Source organism: Pristis pectinata, chromosome 3 (genome assembly GCF_009764475.1).
Source record: "Pristis pectinata isolate sPriPec2 chromosome 3, sPriPec2.1.pri, whole genome shotgun sequence".
NCBI lineage: Eukaryota > Metazoa > Chordata > Chondrichthyes > Rhinopristiformes > Pristidae > Pristis > Pristis pectinata.
Window position 1 is genome coordinate 2,325,861 of NC_067407.1, and position 26,472 is coordinate 2,352,332.

Consider the following 26,472-nt stretch of genomic DNA (forward strand, 5'->3'; position numbering starts at 1 on the left):
ATTTAAAAGGGACCTGAGGGGCAGGTTTTTCACACAGAGGGCGGTGAGTGTATGGAACGAGCTGCCAGAGGAAGTGGGTGAGGCAGGTACAACCGTATCATTTAAGAAGCACTTGGATAGGTACATGGAGGGGCGGGACTTGGAGGGATATGGGCCAAACGCATGAAATTGGGACTGGCTGGGTGGGCACCGTGGTCGGCTTGGACTGGTTGGGCCGAAGGGCCTGTATCTGTGCTGTATTGCTCTATGACTGTGGATCTATGTCTAAAACTATAGGACATAACTTTAAGGTCAGGAGCAAGAAGCTTAGAGGGGATCTGAGGAACTTTTATCCCCCCAGAGTGTGGTTGGAATCTAGAACGCACAGGTTGAGGCAGAGACTCACAACATTCAGGAAGTATCTAGATGAGTACTTAAGCATCAAGGCAGAGAAGTCTGCAGACCAAACACCGAAAATGAGATTGGTATAGATGGGTACTTGATGGGTGGCGTGGATTTGGTGGGCCGAAGGCTGTGTGTCTCCATGACTCTATAAACATTAACACTCTATTCTTTATGAAGAACATGAGGCTATTCGGCCTATTCAGTTTGTTCTAGCATTTAGCAAGTCAACTCCATTGACCCACCTCTGCCCCAAATCCCCCAATACTTTGGTAAATAGAAGGCTGCTTAGAACCACTCTTGGGTGGAATAAAGAGGGAGAACCAGGCCAATAGTGACCAAACAAAAATTTTAAAAACTGCAGGTGTCAGAAATCTGAAATAAAATGCTGGAAACACACAGTAGGTCAGGCATTACCTGTGGAAAGAGAAACAGAGTTAATGATTCATCAGTTGAGAAATTTCTGAACCACTTCCAATATTCACTTCTCCCTGAAGGTTACTACCTATCAACCTACAGGGCAGAGGAACCCCACGAAAGATTCCCAGGTATAAAGTTTTATACATAATATATTTGAAATTGTCACCAGTTGGGCCTACTGGAGACACGGACAATCTGTGTGGAGCCAAGTGTAGGTGAACTAAATGAATGCTTTTTATACTACAAAGCAAATGGATTTTGCAGTTGGAGAATTCAGTGAAGGGGAAGGTGAAAGTCTAGAGCAAGTGTCCATAAGTAAAGAGGAGTTACTTAGTGCCTTGGCGGGCTTGGAGATGGATAATTCCCCTGGACTAGATGGGATTTATCCCAGGCTGCTGCAGGAGGCAAGGGAAAAGATTGCTGGGGCTCTGGCTGAGATTTTTAAATCTTCGCTGGACACAGATGAGGTACCAAATGACTGGAGGACAGTACATGTAGCCTCCCATTTCAAGAAAGACAGCAGGGAAAAGCCTGGTAACTATAGATGTGTGAGCCTAACATCAGTGGTTGGGAAGATACTGGAAAAAAATTCTGAGGGAGAGAATTAATGATCACTTGGGAAGGCAGGGACCGATCAGGCACGGTCAATATGACTTTGTCAAGGGCAGATCCTAATTGACCAATTTGATTGAATTCTTTGAAGAGGTAACATTGAAGAGGTATCAGTGAGGTCAGGGCAGTAGGTGTGATTTACATGGACTTTAGTAAAACCTTTGACAAGGTCCCACACAAGAGACTGTTTAAAAGGTTATGGCCCATGGGATCCAGGGCAAGATGGCAAACTGGATCTAAAATTGGCTGAGCAAAAGGAGACAGAGGTGGTGGGAGAAGGTGTTTTTGTGACTGGATGCCTGTTACAAGTGGTGTCCCACAAGGATCGGGGCTGGGACCCTTGTTGTTTGTAATATATGTGAATGATTTGGATGTGGAAGGAAAGATTTTTGGAAGTTAAGCTGGGCCAGGACATACACAGTGAATGGTAGTGCCCTGGGGAGCTCTACTGAACAGTGAGACCTTGAGCTATGTACATAGATCCTTGAAAGCAGCAACAGAGTGGTGACGAAGGCGTACGGCACGCTCGCCTTCATTGAGTATGGATGTTTGGACAACATGTTGGACAGATCGTTAATTTATTAGAACAGAATGATCAGAATCAGATTTATTATCACTGACGTATGAGGTCAGATTTGTGGCAGCAGTACATTGCAAAGACATAAAAATCTGTACATTACAATAATAAATAATTAGAGCAGAAAGGAATGATGAGCAGCACACACGGAGAGCTGGAGGAACTCAGCAGGTCAGGCAGCATCTGTGGAGGGAAACAAACAGTAAATGTTTTGGGTCAAGACCCTTCATGGTTGACCCTCCACAGATGCTGCCTGACCTACTGAGTTCCTCCAGCATTTTGTGTGTGTCGCTCCAGATTCCAGCATCTACAGAATCTCTTGTGTCAAAGGAATACCAAGGCAGAGTTCATGGGTTCATGGACTGATCAGAAATCTGATGGTGGAAGGGAAGAAGCTGTTCTTGAGTCGTTGAGTCTGGGTCTTCAGGCTTCTGTACCTCCTCCCCGATGGTAGTAACGAGAAGAGGGCATGTCCTGGGTGGTGAGCGTCCTTAGTGACGGATGCTGCCTTCTTGAGGCACCGCCTCTTGAAGATGTCCTCGGTGGTGGGGAGGGTTGTGCCCCTGATGGAGTTGGCTGAGTCTACAACCCTCTGCAGCCTCTTGGCTGTTAGGCTGCACTTGGAGCTCTGTGTGCAGTTCTGGTCACCACACTACAGGACGATGTCATGAAGGTAGAGGGGGGGACATGAGGTATCTAAAATTATGAGGGGTAGAGATGATCAGAGGCAGATAAAACTAAAGGGCAAATGTTTAGGGTAAGAGATGAGAGATTTAGAGGGGATCTGAGGGGGACCTTTATTGCCCAGAGAGCGGTGAGTACCTGGAATGTAGTGCCGGAGAGAGGTGGAAGCAGTCACTGACAGCATTTACGAAGTGTCCAGATGTTTAGGCATGGAGGGCTATGGACCAAGTGTTGGGAGAAGGGTGCCCACTGGTTGGTATGGATGTGATGGGCCAAATGGCCTATTTCCATGTGGTGAGGTTCTATAATCCTATTGCTGGGATGGTCCAACTGTTAGGACCATCCCAGGGATAGCTGTTAGTCTCCTGCAGAGACAGTGGAAGGATGTTCCATGCAAACTTCCAAGAGCGAACAGGAGAGGTACTTGGAAAAGAGAGGGTTCTGCTCAGCTGCAGGAAAGAGCAGGGTCAGATTAATCGGCCAGTGTAACATCCCAAGGGTGTGAGTGAGGGGTACGATCTGGGGGGAGTTGAGGGGAGTGTGGGGAGGAGGTTACAGGGGAAATCAATGGGGGGATAGGATTGCTCTGTCAGGCAGCATTGACTTGATGGGTTGAACAGCCTCTTCCTGTGTCGTAAAGAGATATATAAAATGGATGTGAGTTGGAGACTGTCAAAAATTGGCTAAAAGGATTCTGTGCCCTCCAACCACAGTTCTGCTAGGCACGGTTCTGTTAGCGGGAAGCAGTTTGAAACGATAGACCAGTTGCTGTTCTTGTTGCTGTGGTGAGTTGATGGGCCTGTTGATTAACTAATTGGATAATCAGGCAGCAGCTGCCAATAAAAAGAAGTTCGGGTCAAGTGGAGCAGCCATTGTGTGAGTGGGCAGTGTGTGAGTGGGCAGTGTGTGAGTGGGCAGTGTGTGAGTGGGGAGCTGAGGCTTTGGCTCAAGAGGCTTCGGCTAAAGAGGTGGAGCAGGTGAGCAGAGGCTTCTGGCAGGTTCTCTTTCTGTCTCTGTTATTTGTAACTTTCTTTGTACAGAACAGTGGGAATGGCTCTCGGGGCAGTGGTGTGCTCCTCCTGTAGGATGTGGGAAGTCAGGGAGGCCTCCAGTGTCCCCGAGGACTACACCTACAGGAAGTGCGTCCAGCTGCAGCTCCTTACAGACCGCGTTAGGGAGCTGGAGCTGCAGCTGCACACACTCCGGATCAGTCGGGAAGCGGAGGAGATGACAGACAGGAGTTACCAGGAGGTAGTTACATCCGGGGTGTGGGATGTAGGTAGTCGGGTGACTGTTAGGGGAGGGAGAAGGAACGGGGAGTCGGTACAGGATATCCCAGTGACTGTTTCCCTTGGTAACAGGTATATTGTTTTGGATGCTGTTGGTGGGGATGAATCACCAGTGGTGAGCCACAGCAGCCTGGTCTCTGACACGAAGACTGGCTCTGTGGCTCAGAAGGGAAGTGGGGTGGGGGGGGGGGGTGGTTTGGAAGGAGAGGAGTGTGATAGCGACAGGGGATTTGTTGGTTAGGGGAACAGACAGGAGATTCTGTGGACAAGAACAGGACTCCCAGATGGTGTGTTGCCTTCCAGGAGCCAGGGTCGGGGACGTCTCGGATCGACAGCACATCATTCTGAAGGGGGAGGGGGAGCAGCCAGAAGTGTAAGATAATGGATAAGGTAATATAAGGGTTTATAATATAATATAAGGTAACATGGGTAAGATGAGGGTTGAGGTCCTGAAGAGCGAGTATTGGGAGTTAGGAAGGAAGCTTAAAAAGCAGGACCTCAAGGGTAGTAATCTCCGGACTGCCGCCTGTTCCATGTGCCAGGGAGGGAAAGAATAGGAAGATACAGCAGACTAATGATTGGCTGAAGAGTTGGTGCAGGAGTTCAGATTTGTGGATCACTGGGATCTCTTCTGGGGAAGGTATGACCTGTAGAGAAGGGATGGGTTACACTTGAACTGGACAGGGACCAATATCCTTGCAGGGAGGTTTGCTGGAGCTGTTGGGGAGGGTTTAAAGTAGGTTGGCAGGGGGCTGGGAACCAGACTGTTAGGTTAGAAGATGGATCAGTTGGTGTAGAAGCAGATGCGATGTGTACAGGGAAGGTGAGGAAGGGTAGGCGGGGATGGGGCATAAATGCAGTCAGTCAGATGGGTTGAAATGTGTTTACCTCAATGCGAGAAGTGTTAAGAATAAGGGTGATGAACTTCGAGCACGGATCAGTACCTGGAATTACGATGTTGTGGCCATTACAGAGACTTGGCTGTCACAAGGGCAGGAGTGGCTGCTTGAGGTTCTGGGGTTCAGATGGTTCAAAAGGGATAGGGATGGAGGTAGAGGGGTGGGGGGAGGGTGGCATTGTTAATCAGGGGTAGTATCACAGCTGTAGGAAGGGAGGACATCACAGAGGGATCATCTAATGAGTCAGTGTGGGTGGAAGTCAGAAACAGGAAGGGAGCAATCATTCTATTGGGAGTATTCTATAGGCCCCCAGATAGCCACCAGGACACTGAGGAGCAGATCTGGAGGCAGATTTTGGAAAGGTGGAAAAATGACGGGGTTGTTGTCATGGGTGACTTCAACTTCCCCAATATTGACTGGCACCTCCTTAATGCAAAAGGTTGAGATGGGGCAGAATTTGTCAGGTGTGTCCGGGAAGGATTCCTGACACAGTATGTGGACAGGCCAACTAGAGGAGAGGCCGTACTGGATCTAGTACTTGGCAATGAACCTGGTCAGGTGACAGACCTCTCGGTGGGTGAGTATTTCAGGGTTAATGACCACAACTCCCTGACCTTTAGCATAGCCGTGGACAAGGATAGGAGCAGACATTATGGGAAAGTATTTAATTGGGGGAGGGCAAATTACGATGGTATTAGGCAGGAACTTGGAAGCGTAAATTGGGAGCAGTTGTTCTCTGGTAAATGCACTGCAGAAATGTGGAGGTTGTTTAGGGCCCAATAACATGGGGTTCTAGATAGGTTTGTCCCACTGAGATGGGGAAAGGGTGGTAGGGTGAAGGAACCATGGTGGACAAGAGAGGTGGAAGGTTTAGGAAGCAAAAATCAGATCGGGCTCTTGAGAGTTATGAGGTAGCCAGGAAGGAGCTTAAGAAGGGACTTAGGAGAGCTAGAAGGGAACATTTGAAGGCCTTGGCAAGTAGATTTAAGGAAAACCCAAAGGTGTTCTACACATATGTGAGGAACAAGAGGATGACTAGGGTGAGGGTAGGACCGCTCAGGGAAAAAGGGGGAGAATGTGTCTGGATGTGAAGGAGGAAGGGGAGGTCGTGAATGAATACTTTGCATCAATGTTCACCGGGGAGAGGGACTTAGATGAAGGGGAGGTTAGCATAGAACAGGCAAATGTGTTGGAACATGTCAAGGTTAAGAAAGAAGCAGTATTGGAGCTACTAAAAAGGTTTAGGATAGATAAGTCCCTGGAGTCGGACAGGATCTACCCCAGGTTACTATGGGAAGTGAGAGAAGAGATTGCTGGAGCATTAACGATGATCTTTGAGTTCTCTCTGGCCACAGGAAAGGTACCGGAGGATTGGAGGATGGCAAACGTCATTCCATTGTTCAAGAAAAGTAAAAGGGATGATCTCGGGAATTATAGACCAATGAGTCTTACGTCAGTGGTGGGCAAATTATTGGAGAGGATTCTCAGGGACAGAATTTATGAGCATTTATTCTTATTAGGGATAGTCAGCATGGCTTTTTGAAGGGCAGGTCATGTCTCACAAGCCTAATAGAGTTTTTCAAGGAAGTGACAAGACAAGTTGATGTAGGGAGAGCGGTGGATGTAGTATATATGGGTTTTAGCAAGGCGTTTGACAAGGTTCCCCATGGTAGGCTCATCCAGAAAGTCATGTGGTATGGGATCCATGGAAAATTGGCTGTGTGGATTCAGAATTGGCTTGCCCACAGAAGGGGAGTATTTGAACTGGAGGTCGGTGACCAGTGGTGTTCCGCAGGGATCTGCTCTGGGACCCCTGCTCTTTCTGATTTTTATAAATGACTTGGACGAGGAAGTGGAAGGGTGGGTTAGTAAGTTTGCAGATGACACAAAGGTTGGAGGTGTTGCGGATAGTGTGGAAGGTTGTTGTAGGTTGCAATGGGATACAGACAAGATGCAGAGCTGGGCAGAGAAGGGAGAAATAGAGTTCAATCTGGAGAAATGTGAAGTGATACACTTTGGAAGATTGAACTTGAAGGCGGAGTACAAAGTTAACGGCAAGATTCTTAGCAGTGTGAAGGAACAGAGAAATCTTGGGGTCCACAGCCATAGATCCCTCAAAGTGGCCATGCAAGTTGATAGGGTTGTTTAGAAGGCATATGGTGTGCTGGCCTTCATTAGTCGGGAGATTGAGTTCAAGGGCCAAGAGGTAATGTTGCAGCTCTATAAGATTCTGATTAGACCACACTTGGAATGTTGTGTTTAGTTCTGGTCGCCTCACTATAGGTAGGATGTGGAAGCTTTGGAGAGGGTGCAGAGGAGATTTACAAGAATGCTGCCTGGGTTGGAGAACACATCTTATGAGGAGAGGCTGAGCAAGTTAAGGCTTTTCTCTTTGGAGTGACAGAGGATGAGAGGAGACTTGATAGAGGTGTATAAGATTACGAGAGGCATAGATGAAGTGGACAGCCGGCACCTTTTCCCTAGGGTGGGAATGGCCAATACTAGAGGTGTCCCATTTGAGGTGAGTGGAGGAAAGTTCAGGGGAGATGTCGGAGGTAGGTTTTTCACACAGAGAGTGGTGGGTACCTGGAATGCACTGCCGGGGGTGGTGGGGCCGATGCGACAGGGTCATTTAAGAGACTATTAGATAAGCACATGGATGAAAGAGAAATTGAGGGTTATGGGAGGTGAAGTAGAGAGGGGTAGATTGAATGGGGATAAGGTTTATATAGGTCAGCACAACATCGTGGGCCGAAAAGCCTGTACTGTGCTGTACTGTTCTGTGTTCTAAAGGTTCATATGGGGCTAATTAAGGGCCTTTTCCATAAGGTTTTACACTTGGAAAAACATTTGTGAATAGATTCACAAGATCATTTGTTCTATGTATTCTATGCACGTCTGCCATTGCGTATGAGCTCCCCCTTTAAAAAAACTGAACATTTGGAACATAAATACCTCCAGGTCTCTCTTTCAAATGGTTCCAGATCTTTGAAGGGTTGGCACAGCATTTCCCGAAACTCCTTCATACATTTCAGTCGGACAGATGTTGGATTTAGCTTTAGACTGGGACTCCTAATGACCATCTGTATGTCCACCCAAGGAGAGCATCAAATCAGATGTTGGCCAGACAGACGTCACCTTTGAGTTGATTCACTTGTAGCGTGGGTGTATCCTGTGCACTGATGTTCTTGGGCTACAGTTACCGCAGTCCGTACACAAATAAACCACATGGTCCCTATCTCCTGCCACTTTAATTTTCCATCCCACTCCCACTCTCCACCCTTGGCCTCCTGCACTATTCCAATGAAACTCAACATAAGTTCAAGGAACTGCACTTTGTTGGGACCTCATGTTCCAGCTTTACAGGATGTTAGTGGGACTGGTCCTGGAATATTGTGTGCAGTTCTGGTTACTGTACTGTAGGAAGGCTGTGATAAAGTTGGACAGGGTGCAGAAAAGATTTACAAGGATGTTACCAGAACTGGAGGGCTTGAGTTATAAGGAGAGACTGGACGGGCTGGGACTGTTTACCTTGGAGCAAAGGAGGCTGAGGGGTGACCTTATAGAGGTTTGTAAAATCATGAGGGACAGAGATAAGGCGGATAGTCAGTCTTTTTCCCAGGGTGAGGGAGTCTAAAGCTAGAGGGCAGAGGTTTAAGGTGAGGGGGAAAGGTCTAAAGGGGACCTGAGGGGCAAGTTTTTCACACAGAGGGTGGTGTGTGTGTGGAACGAGCTGCCAGAGGAAGCGGTAGAGGCGGGTACACTTACAGTGTTTTAAGCTAATTTGCACAGGTACATGGACAGGACATGTTTAGAGGGATATGGACCACACATGGGCAGATAGGACTAACTTATATGGGCATCTTGGTTGGCATGGACAGGTTGGGTTGAAGGGCCTGTTTCCATGCTCTATGACTGTGTGGCTCTATGACTCCATGTCTATTGGAACAGGAGGGTGTAGAGGAGGTCACTGGGACGTAGTGTGGGATAGAGTGTTTTCGGAGAGATTGGAGAGCTCCCCATACAGATGTGTCCAAAACCAGACCATAGGGTTCAGGGTGAGGAGTAAGGAGTTTAGACGGGATCTTAGGAGGAATTTTGAGGAAGATTTGAAAGTGGCTGGTATCGGGAACGCACTGTCTGAGGGGGTGGTAGAGGCAGAGACTCTCTCAACATTGAAGAAGTATCGGGATGAACACTTGAATCACCAAAACAGAGCAGGTAACTCAATGTAACACTAACTGCACTGTGTAATGAATTGACCTGTACAATCGGTGTGCAAGACAAGTTCTTCACTGTACCTCGGTACAAGTGACAATAATAAACCAATACCAATACCAAGGTATGGACCAAGTGCTGGGAAATGTAGATGTGTAGGTGGGTACTGGATGGTCAGTATGGAAATGGTGGGCCGAAGGGCCTGCCTCTCTGCTGTAGGACTCTCGGATTCTACTTATATTGATGGAATCGCCCCATAACCAGAGAAGAACTCCAGCCTATTTCGACAATGCTATTTAACTCTTTGCTGCCTGGTTTCATTCTACCTGCCTTTGTTGAACAACCTGGCCTCTCACTGAGTACAGTGACCAGGTGCCGGGGTGGCAGCTCGGGTCAGACTTCATGAGGCTGATATTTAACTCCATTGACCGCAGCTGAAGGGATACAGCCACTGGCCGATGATTGGGCATGTGGTTTGTGTTGGCAACCAAGTTCGAACATCTTCATCCTATCTTTCTGAGTGAGGTGGAATGAGCCCCAAGAATGGGCTCTCAGGGTGACCCGGTGGGGGAGATGGTGGAGCAGTTATTGCCGCTGCCTCACGGCTCCAGTGACCCGGTTCAATCCCGACCCCTGGCACTGTCTGTGTGGAGTTTGCACGTTCTCCCTGTGACCGTGTGGGTTTCCCCCGGGTGCTCCGGTTTCCTCCCACATCCCAATGACGTGCAGGTCGGTGGGTTAATTGGCTGCTGTAAATTGCCCCCAGTGTGTGGGTGGGGGGAGGGGGGGCAAAAGAATTAAAGGGAAGTTGCTGAAATGAAATTGAGTTGCAAGGCTACAGGGAAATGGGGGGGGGAGGGTGAATGTGACTGATGGGATTGTTCTCTGGGAGCTGGCATGGAGTGAATGAGCTATTTTTGTCTCATAATCAGTTAATAAGATCAGAATAACACTTCCCTTTCTATAGCACCTTTAATGTAGTAAACACATCTTGGGATAATTCATAGGAGTGTTACCACATGATGCAGAGATGTTTAGGCAGCTCTAGAGAGGTGACAGAGAGATGGAAAGGAGTGATAGAGAAAGAATTCCAGAGCTTGGGGCCCAGGCAGCTGAAGAGGCGATCTCGGAGGGGTGGTGGGGTGTGTGTGGTGTTAGCGACCCTGGCAGACCATGGAGAGGTTTGAATACAAGTTGAAGAATGTTGAAGTTGTTGTCTCCCCTCCGCGGACTCTGTCTACACTTCCCGCTGCCTCGGTAAAGCAGCCAGCATAATCAAAGACCCCACCCACCTTGGACATTCTCTCTTCTCCCCCCTCCCTTCAGGCAGAAGATACACAAGCCTGAAAGCACATACCACCAGGCTCAAGGACAGCTTCTATCCCACTGTTATAAGATATCTTTATTAGTCCATTTACATCGAAACACACAGTGAAATGCATCTTTGCAGAGAGTGTTCTGGGGGCAGCCCGCAAGTGTCACCATGCTTCCGGGGCCAACATAGCATGTCCACAACTTCCTAACCTGTACGTCTTTGGAATGCGGGAGGAAAACTGGAGCACCTGGAGGAAACCCACACAGACACGGGGAGAACGTACAAACTACTTACAGACAGCAGCCGGAATTGAACCTGGGTCGCTGATGTTGTAAAGCGTTATGTTAACCGCCACAAGACTATTGAACGGTCCCCTGTACAATAAGGTGGACTCTTGACCTCACAATCTACCTCGTTGTGACCTTGCACCTTATTGTCTGCCTGCACTGCACTTTCTCTGTAACTGTAACACTATATTCTGCATTCTGTTATTGTTTTCCTTTGTACTACCTCAATGCACCGTGTAATGAAATGATCTGTACAGATGGCATGCAGAATAAAGTTTTTCCTTGTACCTCGGTACATATGACAATAATAAACCAACTTATCAATTTGACTCAGATGACATATCAACACTTTTCCTGTTTTTCAGGGATTCCCCGGAGATATTGGGCAGCCCGGCCCTAATGGAGTTGAAGGTTCAAAGGTAGGAGGATAAAATATCTTTGTTTTGAATAGTTCTGTAACATTGATGTCATTGAGTTGGTTGAGCAACCAACCACATTAAACAATTTTACCAGACAGCGAACCAGGAAGAAGAAAGCAGAATTTATTTTGCAAATGTTATAAACTATTTGGTGTTTATTATAAAGACTAGAACAAGATAGAAGCTGAAATAACCCTTAAGGAAGAGCAGTAAGTTTGTTATAGAGTCACAGAGTTGTACATCCCACCAGGTCCATGCTGACCGTCCTGTCCATCCACACGAATCCCATTTGCTCACATTAGGTATTGGTATTGGTTTATTATTGTCGCATGTACCGAGGTACAGCGAAGAACTTGTCTTGAACACTGTTCATACAGATCAATTCATTACGCAGTGCATTGAGGTAGTACAGGGTAAAGCATTAACAGAATGCAGAATAAAGTGTCACAGCTACAGAGAAAGTGCAGTGCAGGCAGACAATAAGGTGCAAGGTCATAATGAGGTAGATTGTGAGGTCAAGAGTCCATCTTATTGTACTAGGGGACCGTTCAGTAGTCTTATAACAGTGGGATAGAAGCTGTCCCTGAGCCTGGTGGTACGTGCTTTTAGGCTTTTGTATCTTCTGCCCAATGGGAGGAGGGAGAAGAGAGAATGTCCAGGGTGGGTGGGGTCTTTGATTATTTTGGCTGCTTTACCAAGGCAGCGAGAAGTGTAGACAGAGTCCATGGAGGGGAGGCTGGTGTCTGTGATGTGCTGGGCTGTGTCCACAACTCTCATTTTCTATGCCTTGCCGAGTTAAGTGTCTGTCTCAATGCCTCCTAAACAGTGATTGTATTAGGTTCCACCACTTCCTCTGGCAGTGAGTTCCAGATATCACCTACGCTCTGTGTAGAAAAAAACCTTACCCTTCAGATCCCCTTTAAAACTCCGTCCTCTCACAAACATACACTTCCTTGTTTTTAATGTCCCTACCATGGGAAAAGGTTTCTGACTATAAGATTTCTTTATTAGTCACATGTACATCGAAACACACAGTGAAATGCATCTTTTGCGTAGAGTGTTCTGGGGGCAGCCCGCAAGTGTCGCCATGCTTCCGGGGCCAACATAGCACGTCCACAACTCTCTAACCCATACGTCTTTGGAATGTGGGAGGAAACCGGAGCACCCGGAGGAAACCCACGCGGACATGGGGAGAACGTACAAACTCCTTACAGACAGCGGACAGAATTGAACCTGGGTCGCTGACGCTGTACTAGCTTTATGCTAATCGCTACACTACCGTGCCTGCAGTACAGTGCAAAGACATAAAATTACTATAAATCTGAATTAAACTCTATTATTACATTGAACTGGGTGACCTTGCTGTAGAGGTGACCACCCAGTGTTGCTATCAGAAATCACACAGCAGCATGCAACCTCAGAGGGGCAACACAGCTAGGGCAACAACACTACAAGGGAACCTGACAGCCACATCTGCTGCTCCCAAACCCTTCGGCCCCACCTCAAATGGCAATTGATGGCCCTGGATGGTTTGCTGTCCCAAGGTGAGGTGGAACCTATGACTCGGTGGCCTTCAGGGTATTGGTGAGGTCCCTAAGTCAGCCCATCAGCTCCACTAACCATCACAAAATCCAAGCCACTGTGACAGTGATTTACAAAGTAAAGTGTATTTAACATTGCTTGCAGCTCACAGAGCTTCTCTGAGGTAGGAGAATGATGCATTTCTATTAGAATTCAGTTTGTGGAGGAGGTTTTTTTTTTGATTAATCATGGAATTGTGGAGTCATACAGCATAGAAACGGGCCCTTTCATCCTACCTCGTCTATGTCTTGATGCCCATCTATGTTAAGCCCATTTGCCCACATTAGGCCTGTATGCCTCTACATCTTCCCTATCCAAGAACCTGTCCAAATGCCTTTTAAACATTGTAACTGTACCTGCCTCTGGCAGCTGGTTCCATATCCCCACTGGGTGAAAAACCTACCCCTCAGATCTCCTTTAAATTTCTCCCTTCTCCTATGCCCTCTAGTTCTATACTCTCCTGCCCTGGGGAGAAGACTATGACCTTCTACCCTATCTCTGCCCCTCATAATTTTATAAACCTCGATCAGGTCACCCCTCAGCCTCTGACACTCCAGAGAAAGAACCTAAGTTTGTCCAACCTCTCCTTATAGCTCATACCCTCTAATCCAGGCAACATCCTGGTGAACCTCTTCTGCACCCTCTCCACAGCCTCCACATCCTTCCTGTAATGAGGCGACCAGAACTGAACACAATGCTCCGAATCTGGCCTAACCAACATTTTATACAGCTACAACATGACTTCCTGATTTTTATTCTCAATGCCCTAACTGATAAAGGCAAGTATGCCGTACGCCTTCTGTACCACCCTGTCTACTCGTGTTGCCCCTTTCAGGGAGCTTTGGATTTGGACCCCATGGTCCCTCTGTACATCAGTGCTCATAAGGATCCTGCCATTAATGCTCTTACATTTGATGTCCCAAATTACAACACCTCACACTTGTCTGAATTAAACACCATTTCTCCATCTATATTTCCAACTGGTCTATATCCTGCTGTATCCTTTGACGACCTTCCTCACTGTCCATAACTCCAGATTTTACCCAAACCTAGCCTATCCAACCCTCTCCTTGTAACTCCAGCCCTCCATTCCAGGCAACATCCTGGTGAATCTGTTCTGCCCTCTCTCCATTGCTGCCACGTCCTTCTTGCAGTGTGGCAATGTTAGTTAAGTCTTTCTTCACCTAAGTCAAAGTTTTTCGCTGTATCTCAGTACAAGTGACAATTTATCAGATCTTGTTTAGACCACATTCAGCGTGCTGAGTACAGTTCTGGTCACCATGTTGTTGGAATGGGTATGGAGTCACTAGAGAGGGAGCTTTACCAGAAATGAGAGGGTATATGTATCAGGAAAGGGTGTACAGACTGGGTCTCTCCCCCAAGAAGAGGACACTGGAGAGTGACCTAATGGAGGTCTGTAAAACTATCAAGGGTTTTAATCGAGTGAGTGCAGAGAGAATATTTCTGCTCTTGCACACAACGTCACCTGCCGGTAGAGTAGGAAAGGGCACAATGAAAAGCTGTCAATAAAAGATGGGCAGTATCAGAATCAGATTTATTATCACTGACTTATATGACGTGAAATTTATTGTTGAAAGGCATAAAAATCTATAAATTACAAAAATAAATAAATATTGCAAAAAGAAACAGAATAACGAGGTAGTGTTCATGGGCCCATGGACCGTTCAGAAACCTGATGGCGGAGGGGAAGAAGCTGTTCCTGAAACACTGAGTGTGGGTCTTCAGGCTCCTGTACCTCCTCCCTGATGGTAGTAACGAGAAGAGGGCATGTCCCAGGTGGTGGGGATCCTTAGTGATGGACGCTGCCTTCTTGAGGTACCACTTAGAACATAGAACATAGAATAATTACAGCACAATTCAGGCCCTTCAGCCCACAAAGCTCTGCCGAACATGTCCCTACCCTAGAAATTACTAGGCTTACCCATAGCCCTCTATTTTACTCAGCTCCATCTAACAGTCTCTTGAAAGACCCTATCGTATCCGCCTCCACCACCGTTTCTGGCAGCCCATTCCATGCACTCACCACTCTCTGAGTAAAAAACTTACCCCTGACATCTCCTCTATATCTACTCCCCAGCACCTTAAACCTATGTCCTCTTGTGGCCACCATTTCAGCCCTGGGGAAAAGCCTCTGACTATCTACCCGATCAATACCTCTCATCATCTTATACACCTCTATCAGGTCCCCCCTCATCCTCCGTCTCTCCAAGGAGAAAAGGCCGAGTTCCCTCAACCTGCTTTCATAAGGCATGCTCTGCATTCCAGGCAGCATCCTTGTAAAGCTCCTCTGCACCCTCTCTATGGCTTCCACATCCTTCCTGTAGTGAGGCGACCAGAACTGAGCACAATACTCCAAGTGGAGTCTGACCAGGGTCCTATATAGCTGCAACAATACCTCACGGCTCCTAAATTCAATTCCCCGATTGATGAAGGACAATACACCATATGCCTTCTTAACCACAGAGTCAACCTGCGCAGCCGCTTTGAGCGTCCTATGGACTCGGACCCCAAGATCCCTCTGATCCTTCACACTGCCAAGAGTCCTACCATTAAGACTATATTCCGCCAACATATTTGACCTACCAAAATGAACCACTTCACACTTATCTGGGTTGAACTGCATCTGCCACTTCTCAGCCCAACTCTGCATCCTATCTATGTCCCTCTGTGACCTCTGACAGCCCTCCAAACTATCCACAACACCCCCAACCTTCGTGTCATCCGCAAACTTACTAACCCACCCCTCCACTTCCTCATCCAGGTCATTTATAAAAATCACAAATAGTAAGGGTCCCAGTACAGACCCCTGAGGTACACCACTGGTCACCGACCTCCACTCAGAATACGACCCTTCAACAACCACTCTTTGCCTTCTGTGGGCCAGCCAGTTCTGGATCCACACTGCAATATCCCCTTGGATCCCATGGCTCCTCACCTTCTCCATAGGCCTTGCATTGGGTACGTTATCAAACGCCTTGCTGAAATCCATATACACTACATCTACTGCTCTCCCTTCATCGATGTGCTTAGTCACATCCTCAAAAAATTCAATCAGGCTCGTAAGACAGGACCTGCCCTTGACAAAGCCATGCTGACTATTCCTAATCATATTATACCTCTCCAAATGTTCATAAATCCTGCCTCTCAGGATCTTCTCCATCAGCTTACCAACCACTGAGGTAAGACTCACCGGTCTATAATTCCCTGGGTTATCCCCCCTCTTCGTGAATAAGGGAACAACATCCGCAACCCTCCAATCTTCTGGAACCTCCCCCGTCTCCATGGATGACACAAAGATCATCATCAGAGGTTCCGCAATCTCCTCCCTCGCCTCCCACAGCAACCTGGGGTACATCTCATCCGGTCCCGGCGACTTATCTAACTTGATGCTTTCCAAAAGTTTCAGCACCGCCTCTTTTCTAATACCTACATGCTCAAGCTTTTCAGGCCACTGCAAGTCCCCACTACAATCCCCCAGATCTTTTTCCATGGTGAATACTGACGTAAAGTATTCATTAAGTACTCTTCTTGAAGATGTCCTCGATGGTGGGGAGGGTTGTGCCTGTGATGGAACTGGCTGAGTCTACAACCCTCTTGCCATCATGTGTATTGGAGCCTCCATACCAGGTGGTGATGCAACCAGTCAGAATGCTCTCCACCGTACATCTGTAGAAATTTGTAAAAGTCTTTGGTTACATACCGATTCTCCTCAAACTCCTAACGAAGTAGAGTCGCTGGCGTGCCTTCTTTGTGATTGCATCAATGTGTTGGGCTCAGGATAGAGCCCCTGAGAAACCTCTTTGGGTAAAGAGGGGTGAGAACGTGGAACTGATTCCCACAAGGAGGGGTTGTGGTGGAGGGTACAGGTACATACCAAGGCAGGATGAAGGGGAAGGGAATAGGGATTACTCTGATGGATTTAGCATAGACATCCTGCGTAGGTAGTGTAAGTCTTCATTCACTTTCCATGTCTTTTCGAGCCTTTATTTATATTCCTTTTGTTTGGCTGTTTAGGGTGATCCTGGTGACAGAGGACCTCCAGGTCCCCGTGGGTCTAAGGGCCAGGAGGTAGGTGAGAGGGAGCTGTCAAGGGCGGTCAGGCACAAGTTCACCTCCCAGAATGGTGATCAGTATCACAGATCTGTTCCATTCCCCAAGTTCATGCTCACATCTCTGAACTTCCCATTCATGGAGTCAGATACAGCATGGAAACAGGCCCTTCGGCCCAACTGGTCCATGCTGACCAAGATGCTCATAACCTTCTAGCCCTTTCCTATCCATGTACCTGTCAAGTGTCTTTTAAATGATGTTAATGTACCCGCCTCGACCACTTCATCTGGCAGCTCATTCCATGTACTCACCACCCTCTGGGTGTAAAAGTTGCTCCTCAGGTTCCTATTAAATTTCTCCCCTCTCACCTTAAACATATGCCCTCTGGTTCTTGATTCCCCAACCCTGGGAAAAAGACTGTGCACATTCACCCTATCGATGCCTCTCATGATTTTATACACCTCTATAAGATCACCCCTCATTCTCCTACACTCCAATGAATAAAGTCCCAACTGACTCAACCTCTCTCCATAACTCAGTCTCTCGAGTCCCAGCAACATCCTCGTAAATCTCCTCTGCACTCTTTCCAGCAATATGGCGTCGTGGACAGATAAAGCACAGAAACAGGCCTTTCGGCCCGTTGAGTCCATGCCAACCATCAACCATCCACTTACACTAATCCCATTTTATTCTCCCCACATTCCCATCCTCCACCCCTACCCTGCCCCCAGATTCTATCCCACACACGGGGGCAATTTACATCGGCTAATTAACCCACCAACCCGCACGTCGTTGGGATGTGGGAGGAAACCGGAGCACCCGGGGGAGACCCACACGGTCAAAGGGAGAACGTGCAAACTCCACACAGACAGCGCCAGAGGTCAGAATCGAACCCGGGTCTCTGGAGCTGTGAGGCAGCGGCTCTACCCGCTGTGCCACTGTGCACCTCATTTCTAGGTGTCTGTGATTACTGACTCAACAATCCTTGACCCATTTGTCCTTGTACGACAGGGAGCTGAAGGACCAGTGGGACCACCAGGAAGCCACGGGTCACTGGTGAGTTTTATACCTGACAGTTACACCCCTCGTCCTGAACCTGTGCAGATGCCTAATGATGTAACACTGCTTGCCTTCGATGTTGAATTGCACCCAGCTTTAAAATAGCAGCAGGAAAGATAAAGCCTCCAAATGCCGTGAGACCACTTGCCCTGCTGGTGATGGGAAAGTTTCGAAGCTCAGAATAGTCCCTGTAGAGGCTAAACTGACCCAGGCACGATGGGAGCTGGCCACGTGTGTGTGTGGAGGTCAGACTGTGTAGTCAGGTTAGCCCTACTGAGTAGTGTATCTGGGTCAGGAGGATTTGCTTAGTAAGATAAGATAAGGTTTCTTTATTAGTCACACGTACATCGAAACACACAGTGAAATGCATCTTTTGCGTAGAGTGCTCTGGGGGCAGCCCGCAAGTGTCGCCACGCTTCCAGCACCAACATAGCACGCCCACAATGAGATGAAAACAGAAAACGCTGGAAAAACTCAGCCAGTCGGACAGCATCTGTGGAGGAAGGAAACAGAACCTGAAACACTAACTGCTCCTCTCATCACAGATGCTGCCTGACCCGCTGAGATTTGTGTCTCTTTAGTTCAGATATCCGTCGTCTGCACTTATTTTGAGTTGCAGTAATTAAATGAAGGTCGGGGTGTTTCAGACAGATCTGTGGTACGGGTCAGATTGATAGCGGGTGGGCTCGGAGCATCGAGAGAAACTGCTGCTCAACAGCAGGTTGTGTGTTGCTCCAGATTCCAGCATCGGCAGTCTCCTGTGTCTCCACATGGAGAAAGGCACTGGGCTTAAACTGGGCTCAGACTGGCCAGGCTGGGTTTAAATTCAATCCCCAGTAGACTCAGTACTAACCTTCAGGCCCAGTATTCCTGTCCACTGAATCTTTTATCCTTGTGCGCGGTGGTTGAAATTGTCACACTTACTGTACTAACCACCGAACCTCTGTTTTAGGGCAGACCAGGTCGGAAAGGATATCCCGGGGATGACGGATTAGAAGGCATGAAGGTAACCATCAATAACAAGGAGTAAGAACACAAGACAACAGGAGCAGGAGGAGGCCACTCGGTCCCTCAGTCCTGTCCTACCATTCACTGTCACCATGGCTGATCTGCCCCAGGCCTCATCTCCCCTTCTGTGCCAGTTCCCCATCGCCCTCAGTTCCCTGATCTTCCAAACATTTATCTCCCTCCTCTTTAAATCCCCCAGTGATCCAGTCTCCACACCCTCTGGGGCAGAGAATCCCATAGATTCCCCTCCCTCTGTGAGAAGAAGTCCCTACACACCTCAACTTTAAATGTCCACCCCCTAATCCTGTAACTGTGTCCCCTCGTTCCAGACTCTCCCACTGGTGGAAACATCTCCACATCTCCCCTGTCCTGCCCCCTACCTTTATACAACATGCCCACCTGTGTTGGTGTCAGTAATATGGCCAGTGTTGTTCTTTCTGTAACTGGAAAGAATTATTTTTCAAAGTCACCAGAACAATTTCCCATAAGAGTAATAGCATCACACAGCACAGAAATAGGTCCTTCGGCCCACAATTTCCATGCTAACCATTAAGAACCCATCTACAGTAATCCCATTTCCCAGCACTTGGCCCATTACCTTCAACTAGGCCATTCAAGTGCTCATCCAGGTGTTGTGAGAGTCTCTGCCTCCACCACCCCTCAGGAAGTGCATTCCTGATTCCAACCCCTCTCTGGGGGTAATATTCTTTGATCCCCTCTAAACCTCCTACTCCTCACCTTAAACCTACGGCCTCCGGTCTTAGACACCTCTCCTCTGAGGAAGCATTTCTCACTATCCACCCTCTCAATTTGTACTCCTCTGTCAGATCAGGTCCTCTCTCAGCCCCCTCCAGTCTCTTCTCACAGGGGTGATGAAAATATATTGTCTCATTGTTCCGTCTCACAGGGGGAGCAAGGAGATCTGGGAAACATTGGAAAGATTGGAGAGCCGGTAAGTTTGCATCTTTTCCAAACTGAATGTTTGTGCTTGTGAAGTTTTGGTGGGGAGAGTACGTTTAGATTTTGATTTAAATTTAAGCTCTGAACATTGTACTGAGGCATCTATTTCCTCAGTGACTGGGAAACATGTACCGCAGTTGTCACACTGAATCAGGTTGGTCCTTAAACCAATCCTGTTCAGATTAAGATGAGCTGTGGAAACACAAAGCCCCACACACAGGAGAGAAAGCAGTTATAGTCTTGGCTTCAAAGAACCAAAGGGCCATTGAGGGAGTGTAGGAACGGCGAGATCACCAAACCGCAGTGGATGCCCTGGTTCTGATTGTGACTCCTGTTGTGTAGTGTTCACAACACTGACAAGGTCCCTCTGCTCCCTGCTAATGTTTTCCTGCACACCACTCCCTCCCACCCCTCTGCATCACCATCTCTTCAGTTCCTCTCTCCCCAAGTTTTTCCTTCCCTCAGTGAAGCGATTTCTCCTGAACTTCCAGCCAGATTAACAATGCTTATCCTGTTCAAGATGTCCCATCTCTGGTCATAAGCCCCTGGCATATCCTTTCACTTTGGAGGTGCACTGTGCACTGACTCCCCTTGTAGATAAGTGGATCAGCACAGGACCCGACTGGTCATGACACAAGGCAGAATTTAATGTGCTTTCGGGAAGGGGACTTGTGTTCCTTATTGTTGGGTAGTTTCGATGTACATCACCTTGTCAAGGTTCTCATGGGAACCCAGACCTGTCAGTATGGAGACACAGACCCTGCCAGGGGCCGTGCCTACCAGGCAGAGACTGCACAGAGAAAGATGGTACTGGGTGAGAGCAGCACTGTGCTTATCAACTCTGTGGGCACCACTTACTGTCGAGAACCAGAGACGGCAGATGTTAGCATCTGGAGCAACAAACAAGATTCTGGAGGAACTCAGTGGGTCAGATAGCACCAGGCTGCATCCAGATGAGGGATCTTGACCCGAAATGTTGACTGTTTATTTCCCTCCACAGATGCTGCCCAACCTGTTGAGTTCCTCCAGTATTTTGCTTGTTGCACCATTTACTGTAGGCTTGTCTCACTCGATGGACCAGAGGCTAAACCAATGCGTGGGCTTACTCACACACACTCACACACACACTGTCCCTCTCTCTCTCACACGTTCTCTCTCACACGTTCTCTCTCACACGTTCTCTCTCACACGTTCTCTCACAGAGAATTCACAATTCACAATTCACAGGATGGGTCACAACTAAGAATTATCTTCACTGCTCTTTAAAACACTGTACTCGTTATACCGTGGTCTTTTCTGTAACAGCAGAAACACAAAGCAGAAACAGGCAGGATAGACAAAGGAGAGTCAGTGGATGTTATTTTCTCGGAAAACTGAATTTTCTCAGTTTGTGGTGATATTACTGAAGACCACTGTGTGTGTGTGTGTGTGTGTGTGTGTGTGTACACGCGCAATAGGGTAAGTGCAGCATTAGTGTAAATGGATGGTCAGCACAGGCTCAGTGGGCCAAAGGGCCTGTTTCTGTGCTACATGAGTCTGTAGGACAGGAAGGTTGGGAAGTTGGAGAAGGTTGCAGAGATGGAGGATGTAACCAAGGAGGCAGATTTTAAATCGAGCCTTTGGAAGGTGAGGTTGGGCAAGAGGAGGTGAGATGGAACAGGGAACAGGTTTAAGATAATTGCCGAAAGATTAGGGGGCAGATGTGAAGCAGATTCCGTAGGAACTTTGCAAAGGGAATTCCATAAACACTTGAATTTGCAGGATTGAGTGGAAAGGAAGGGATTAATTTTGTAGCCGTCCGATTTGCTCAGTTGTGGAGTAACAGAGTTAAGAAAACACGGAGATACTTTCGAGGGGGTGGGAGATGCATTCAGAAGCCATAGGCTGAGGGTCAGGTTTGCTTATGAGATGCAGGTGTAGAGAGCACCAATCTGTGCGGACATGTTCTCCTAATTACACCGAGAACAGATGGGTCTATTGTTTGATGTCATTCGGGGGGGGCGGGGGGGGGGGTCAACGTGCTCAAGGAGTTTTATTAAAACCTTTTGTAAATGCAAATTATGAGCGAAAGCTTATGAACAAGAGCGTGGTTTTATTATTCCTATGAGTGGTATAAACCTCTTGACTGGGTGGGAGGAGACCCCGGTGAAACTGTGTAATGGGGAGGACGGTCTCTCCAGCATGCTCTGACATTCTGATCATAGTAGCTGATCCGTTTCCAACTCTGTCTATGCACCTTGGGTCAGTAATCCCCCACTACCCGTGCAGAGACCGTTTCACCCTCACCCTGTGTCTGTTTCACCTCTCCGACCCCCACCCCTGTCAGAGATCTCGCCCTCCCCTCCCTCCATCTTTGCAAATTAAAACCTGTCTCTCTCCAACATTCACACATTATCTTGTGCATCCATTTCCTTACAGTGCTGAAGCAGGCCATTCGGCCCAATGAGTCCATTCCCATTGATCCCATCGCACCTTCGCTCCATCTGCCCTGGCTGTCTGGAGCTCCCAGTTGCCAGCCATTTCACACCCCTCCCCAATCCCATACTGACCTGTCTGACCTCGGCTGAAGGGTGAGGTTTCTGGGTACTTGGAAGCACCTTATAAAGTAGGCCGAAGTCAACATGGTTTCCTTAAGGCGAAATCTTGCCTGACAAATCTGTTGGAATTCTTTGAGGGAGTAACAGGCAGGATAGACAAAGGAGAGTCAGTGGATGTTATTTTCTTGGACTTACAGAAAGCTTTTGACAAGGTGCCGCACATGAAGCTGCTAAAGAAGATAGGAGCCCGTGGTATTACAGGAAAGCTACTACAACGGAGAACATTACAGCACAGTACAAGCCCTTTGGCCCACAATGTTCTGCTGACATTTTATCCTGCTCTAACATCTATCTAACCCTTCCCTCCCACATAGCCCCCCATTTCTCTATCATTCATGTGTCTATCTAAGAGTCTCTTAAATGTCCCTAATGTATCTGCCCCCACAACCTCTGCCGGCAGTGCGTTCCACACACCCACCACTCCCTGTGTAAAAAACTTACCCCTGACATCCCCCTTATACCTTCCTCCAATCACTTTCAACTTATGTCCCCTCGTGTTAGCCATTGTTGCCCTGGGAAAAAGTCTCTGACTGTCCACTCGATCTATGCCTCTTATCATCTTGTACACCTCTATCAAGTCACCTCTCATCCTCCTACTCTCCAAAGAGAAAAGCCCTAGCTCACTCAACCTATCCTCATAAGACATGCTCTCCAATCCAGGCAGCATCCTGGTAACTCTCCTCTGCACCCTCTCTAAAGCTTCCACATCCTTCCTATAATGAGGCAACCAGAACTGAACACAATACTCCAAGTGTGGTCTAACCAGAGTTGTATAGAGCTGCAACGTTACCTCGCGGCTCTTGAACTCAATACCCCGAGTAATGAAGACCAACACTCCATACACCTTCTTAACAACCCTATCAACCTGTGAGGCAACCTTGAGGGATCTATGGACGTGGACCCCAAGATCCCTCTGTTCCTCCATGGGTGGCACGGATAGAAACTTGGCTGACTGGCAGAAGGCAAAAAGTGGGAATAAAGGGGGCCTTTTCTGGTTGGCTGCCGGTGACCAGTGGTGTTCCGCAGGGGTCAGTGTTGGGTCCGCTACTTTTCACATTACGTGTTAATGATCTGGATGACGGAATTGAGGGCTTTGTGGCCAAGTTTGCAGATGATACAAAGGTAGGTGGAGGGGCAGGTAGCGTTGAGGAAGCAGGGAGTCTGCAGAAGGGCTTGGACAGGTTGGGAGAATGGGCAAAGAAGTGGCAGATGGAACACAGCGTAGGGAAGTGTACGGTCATGCACTTCGGTAGAAGGAATAAAGGCGTAGACTGTTTTCAAAACGGGGACCGAATTCAGAAATCGGAGATGCAAAGGGACTTGGGATCCTAGTGCAGGATTCCCTAAAGGTTAACTTGCAGGTTGAGTCGGTAGTGAGGAAGGCAAATGCAATGTTAGCATTCATTTCCAGAGGACTAGAATATAAAAGCAAGGATGTAATGCTGAGGCTTTATAAGGCATTGATCAGACCACATTTGGAGTATTGTGAGCAGTTTTGGGCCCTGTATCGAAGGAAGGATGTGTTGGTATTGGAGAGGGTCCAGGGGAGGTTCACAAGAATGATCCCGGGAATGAAAGGGGTGCGTTTGATGTCTGTGGGCCTTTACTCACTGGAATTTAGAAGGATGAGGGGGGATCTCATTGAAACCTACCGAATATTGAAAGGCCTGGACAGAGTGGATGTGGCAAGGATGTTTCCAGTAGTGGGAGAGTCTAGGACCAGAGGGCACAGCCTCAGAATAGAAGGACGTCCCTTTAGAACAGAGATGAGGAGGAACTTCTTTACCCAGAGGGTGGTGAATCTGTGGAATTCATTGCCATAGACGGCTGTGGAGGCCAAGTCATTGAGTGTATTTAAAGCAGAGGTTGATAGGTTCTTGATTAGTGAGGGTGTCAAAGGTTACGGGGGAGAAGGCAGGAGAATGGGGTTGAGAGGGAAAAATAAATCAGCCACGATCAAATGTGGAGCAGACTCGATGGGCCGAATGGTCCTAATCCTGCTCTTATGTCTTATGGCCTCCTCCACTCCCAGGGTGAGGCTAAACTGGAGGGAGAGCCCCTCCTCTCCAGGCTGGGCAGTCTACAGCATGAACACTGAATTCTCCAGCTTCCCCTGTGTCCCTTCCCTCTCCTCCTGACCTAACCAGCCCCCCAGCACCCTGTTTCTTCCCCCTCCTCCCCCCACTCCATCTGCTCATCACCCACACACCCTCTCCCCACATTTCCCACCTGCCCTCCCCACCTCCCTCCCTGATTCCAGGCTCCACCTTCCTGTCCTATCAGATCCCACCATCTGTCACCTCCACCTCCCACCTCCCACCTCCCAGCCTCTGTCACCATCTCCACCCTCCCCTCCTTCACCTGCCCGTCACCCCTCCTCACCTGGATCCACCCACCACCCGCCGGCTCTTGCCCCTCCCCTCCCCCTCGCCTCTTTATACCGGCCACCTCCCCACTATCTTTCAGTCCAGATGAAGGGTCTTGACCTGAAACGTCGACTGTGCATCTCCCCCCACAGATGCTGCCCGACCCGCTGAGTTCCTCCAGCAGCTCGTTTTTCCTCCAGATCCCAGCACCTGCAGTCTCTTGTGTCTGACTCTTCTTGAAACCCATTGCCCCACTTATTTCCCATCCTCTCCCACACATAACCAGCAACTCTGCCCTGATCCTCCTGCCACACATCTCGCTGAGGGGCCCATGAAGCTACTCGGTTCTGATGAAAGGTCACTGCTTCACCTCACCTGGTACTCTTACCCTAGGTGCTACCTGACCCAATGGAAGATTCCAGTAGTATTTTGCTTCTGGAATAAAGGTGTGGTGGAGAAAATAATTGGAAGGTTTAGGTTTAAGGTTATGAGAAATGTTGGGGACTGGAACTAGACAGTTGACTGAGAACTCACATGGATACAATGGGCCAAATGGCCTCCTCCTGTCTTGCAACCATTCTACGGTTGGAGGATCATCCAGCCTCCCAGCTTCAGACTTTTTTGTGGGTTCGATCCTGACCTCTGGCGCTGTCTGTGTGGAGTTTGCACGTTCTCCCTGTGACCGTGTGGGTTTCCCCCGGGTGCTCCGGTTTCCTCCCACATCCCAAAGACGTGCGGGTCAGTGGGTTAATCAGCCACTGTAAATTGCCCCTCTTGTAAGTAGGAGAAGCGGGGAACCGTCGAGAATAGGACACAGGAAAATCGTCGGGGTGCGGGATTGCTCTGTGAGGCAGTGTAGAGGATGAGCCGAACAGCCTCCTCCTATGCAGTGAGATCTATGGGAAAGAGAAACAGTTTAACATTTCAGGTCAGTGACCCATCATCGGCACTGGGACAGGGAGCAGACACAGGATTTTGTAGTTGCAGAGAAGGTGAGAGGACCATCCCTGCTGGGGTGCTGCCAGGGTTGCCCAGGTGGGGGCAGTACTGCCCACTGAGCCACAACCGATGCCCGTGGACATCTCTATCTCCACAGCACAAAGCAGATCCAAACAGATCAAAGGGAGCCGAGGTGAGTGGCTGCTGTTAACACGGAGCCCAGCACAACCTCAGTGAGAAGGAACAAGCGGCTGAACAAACTCCTTCTGTCAGTTTGTCCCCATAAATATTGTGACTCTAACCTACCTACCGAGCAACATCTGATGTGTCTGTCTGTTCACAGGGTCCTGCAGGTTTGCCTGGACCAAGGGGTCCCCCTGGGATTCTCGGTGAAAAGGTAACGTTTCATATTATCGGTTAAGACTATTAAACTTCCTCATCTTGAGTTCTGGGGTTATTTCTGCGTCAGAGTGAGGTGGTGCTCGATGTGCCTGGTGGTTCCTGAAATCACCTCCACCACCAAGCCTGGGGAGTTGGGGGGGGCGTGAACTGAGGAGGACATCTTGTGGATGTTCCCCTCCACCTCACCCTCCAAATGGCATTCTGCAGCCAAAACACGAACTTCCACAGGGAGCCTCCACACTCAGCTGGGCATACCTGGGTGGGGAGCATGTTGGGACCAGAACACCAGGGAGAAACTCTGCGTTCTTCCTCAAAGTTGTACAATTAAATATTTACACCCATCTTAGTAGAATGTTCCACGTGAAGGAAGGGAACTCTGACAGTGTGA

General features: G+C 48.4%; 1 protein-coding gene across 4 annotated transcripts in view; it reads left to right on the forward strand.

Annotated features, from left to right (window-relative positions):
* The window catches only part of LOC127568859 (collagen alpha-1(XXIV) chain), a 274,610-nt gene that overhangs the window by 139,423 nt on the left and 108,715 nt on the right, over window positions 1-26,472 (forward strand). For all 4 annotated transcript variants that reach the window (XR_007956090.1, XM_052013085.1, XM_052013087.1 and 1 more), the window contains 6 exons: window positions 11,048-11,101; window positions 16,718-16,771; window positions 17,765-17,809; window positions 18,765-18,818; window positions 19,728-19,772; window positions 26,026-26,079. Coding sequence is in view for 3 of the 4 variants with exons in the window: in XM_052013085.1 (XP_051869045.1) it covers window positions 11,048-11,101; window positions 16,718-16,771; window positions 17,765-17,809; window positions 18,765-18,818; window positions 19,728-19,772; window positions 26,026-26,079 (306 nt within the window). In the remaining variant the exon portion in view is untranslated. The remainder of the gene's footprint in view (window positions 1-11,047; window positions 11,102-16,717; window positions 16,772-17,764; window positions 17,810-18,764; window positions 18,819-19,727; window positions 19,773-26,025; window positions 26,080-26,472) is intronic.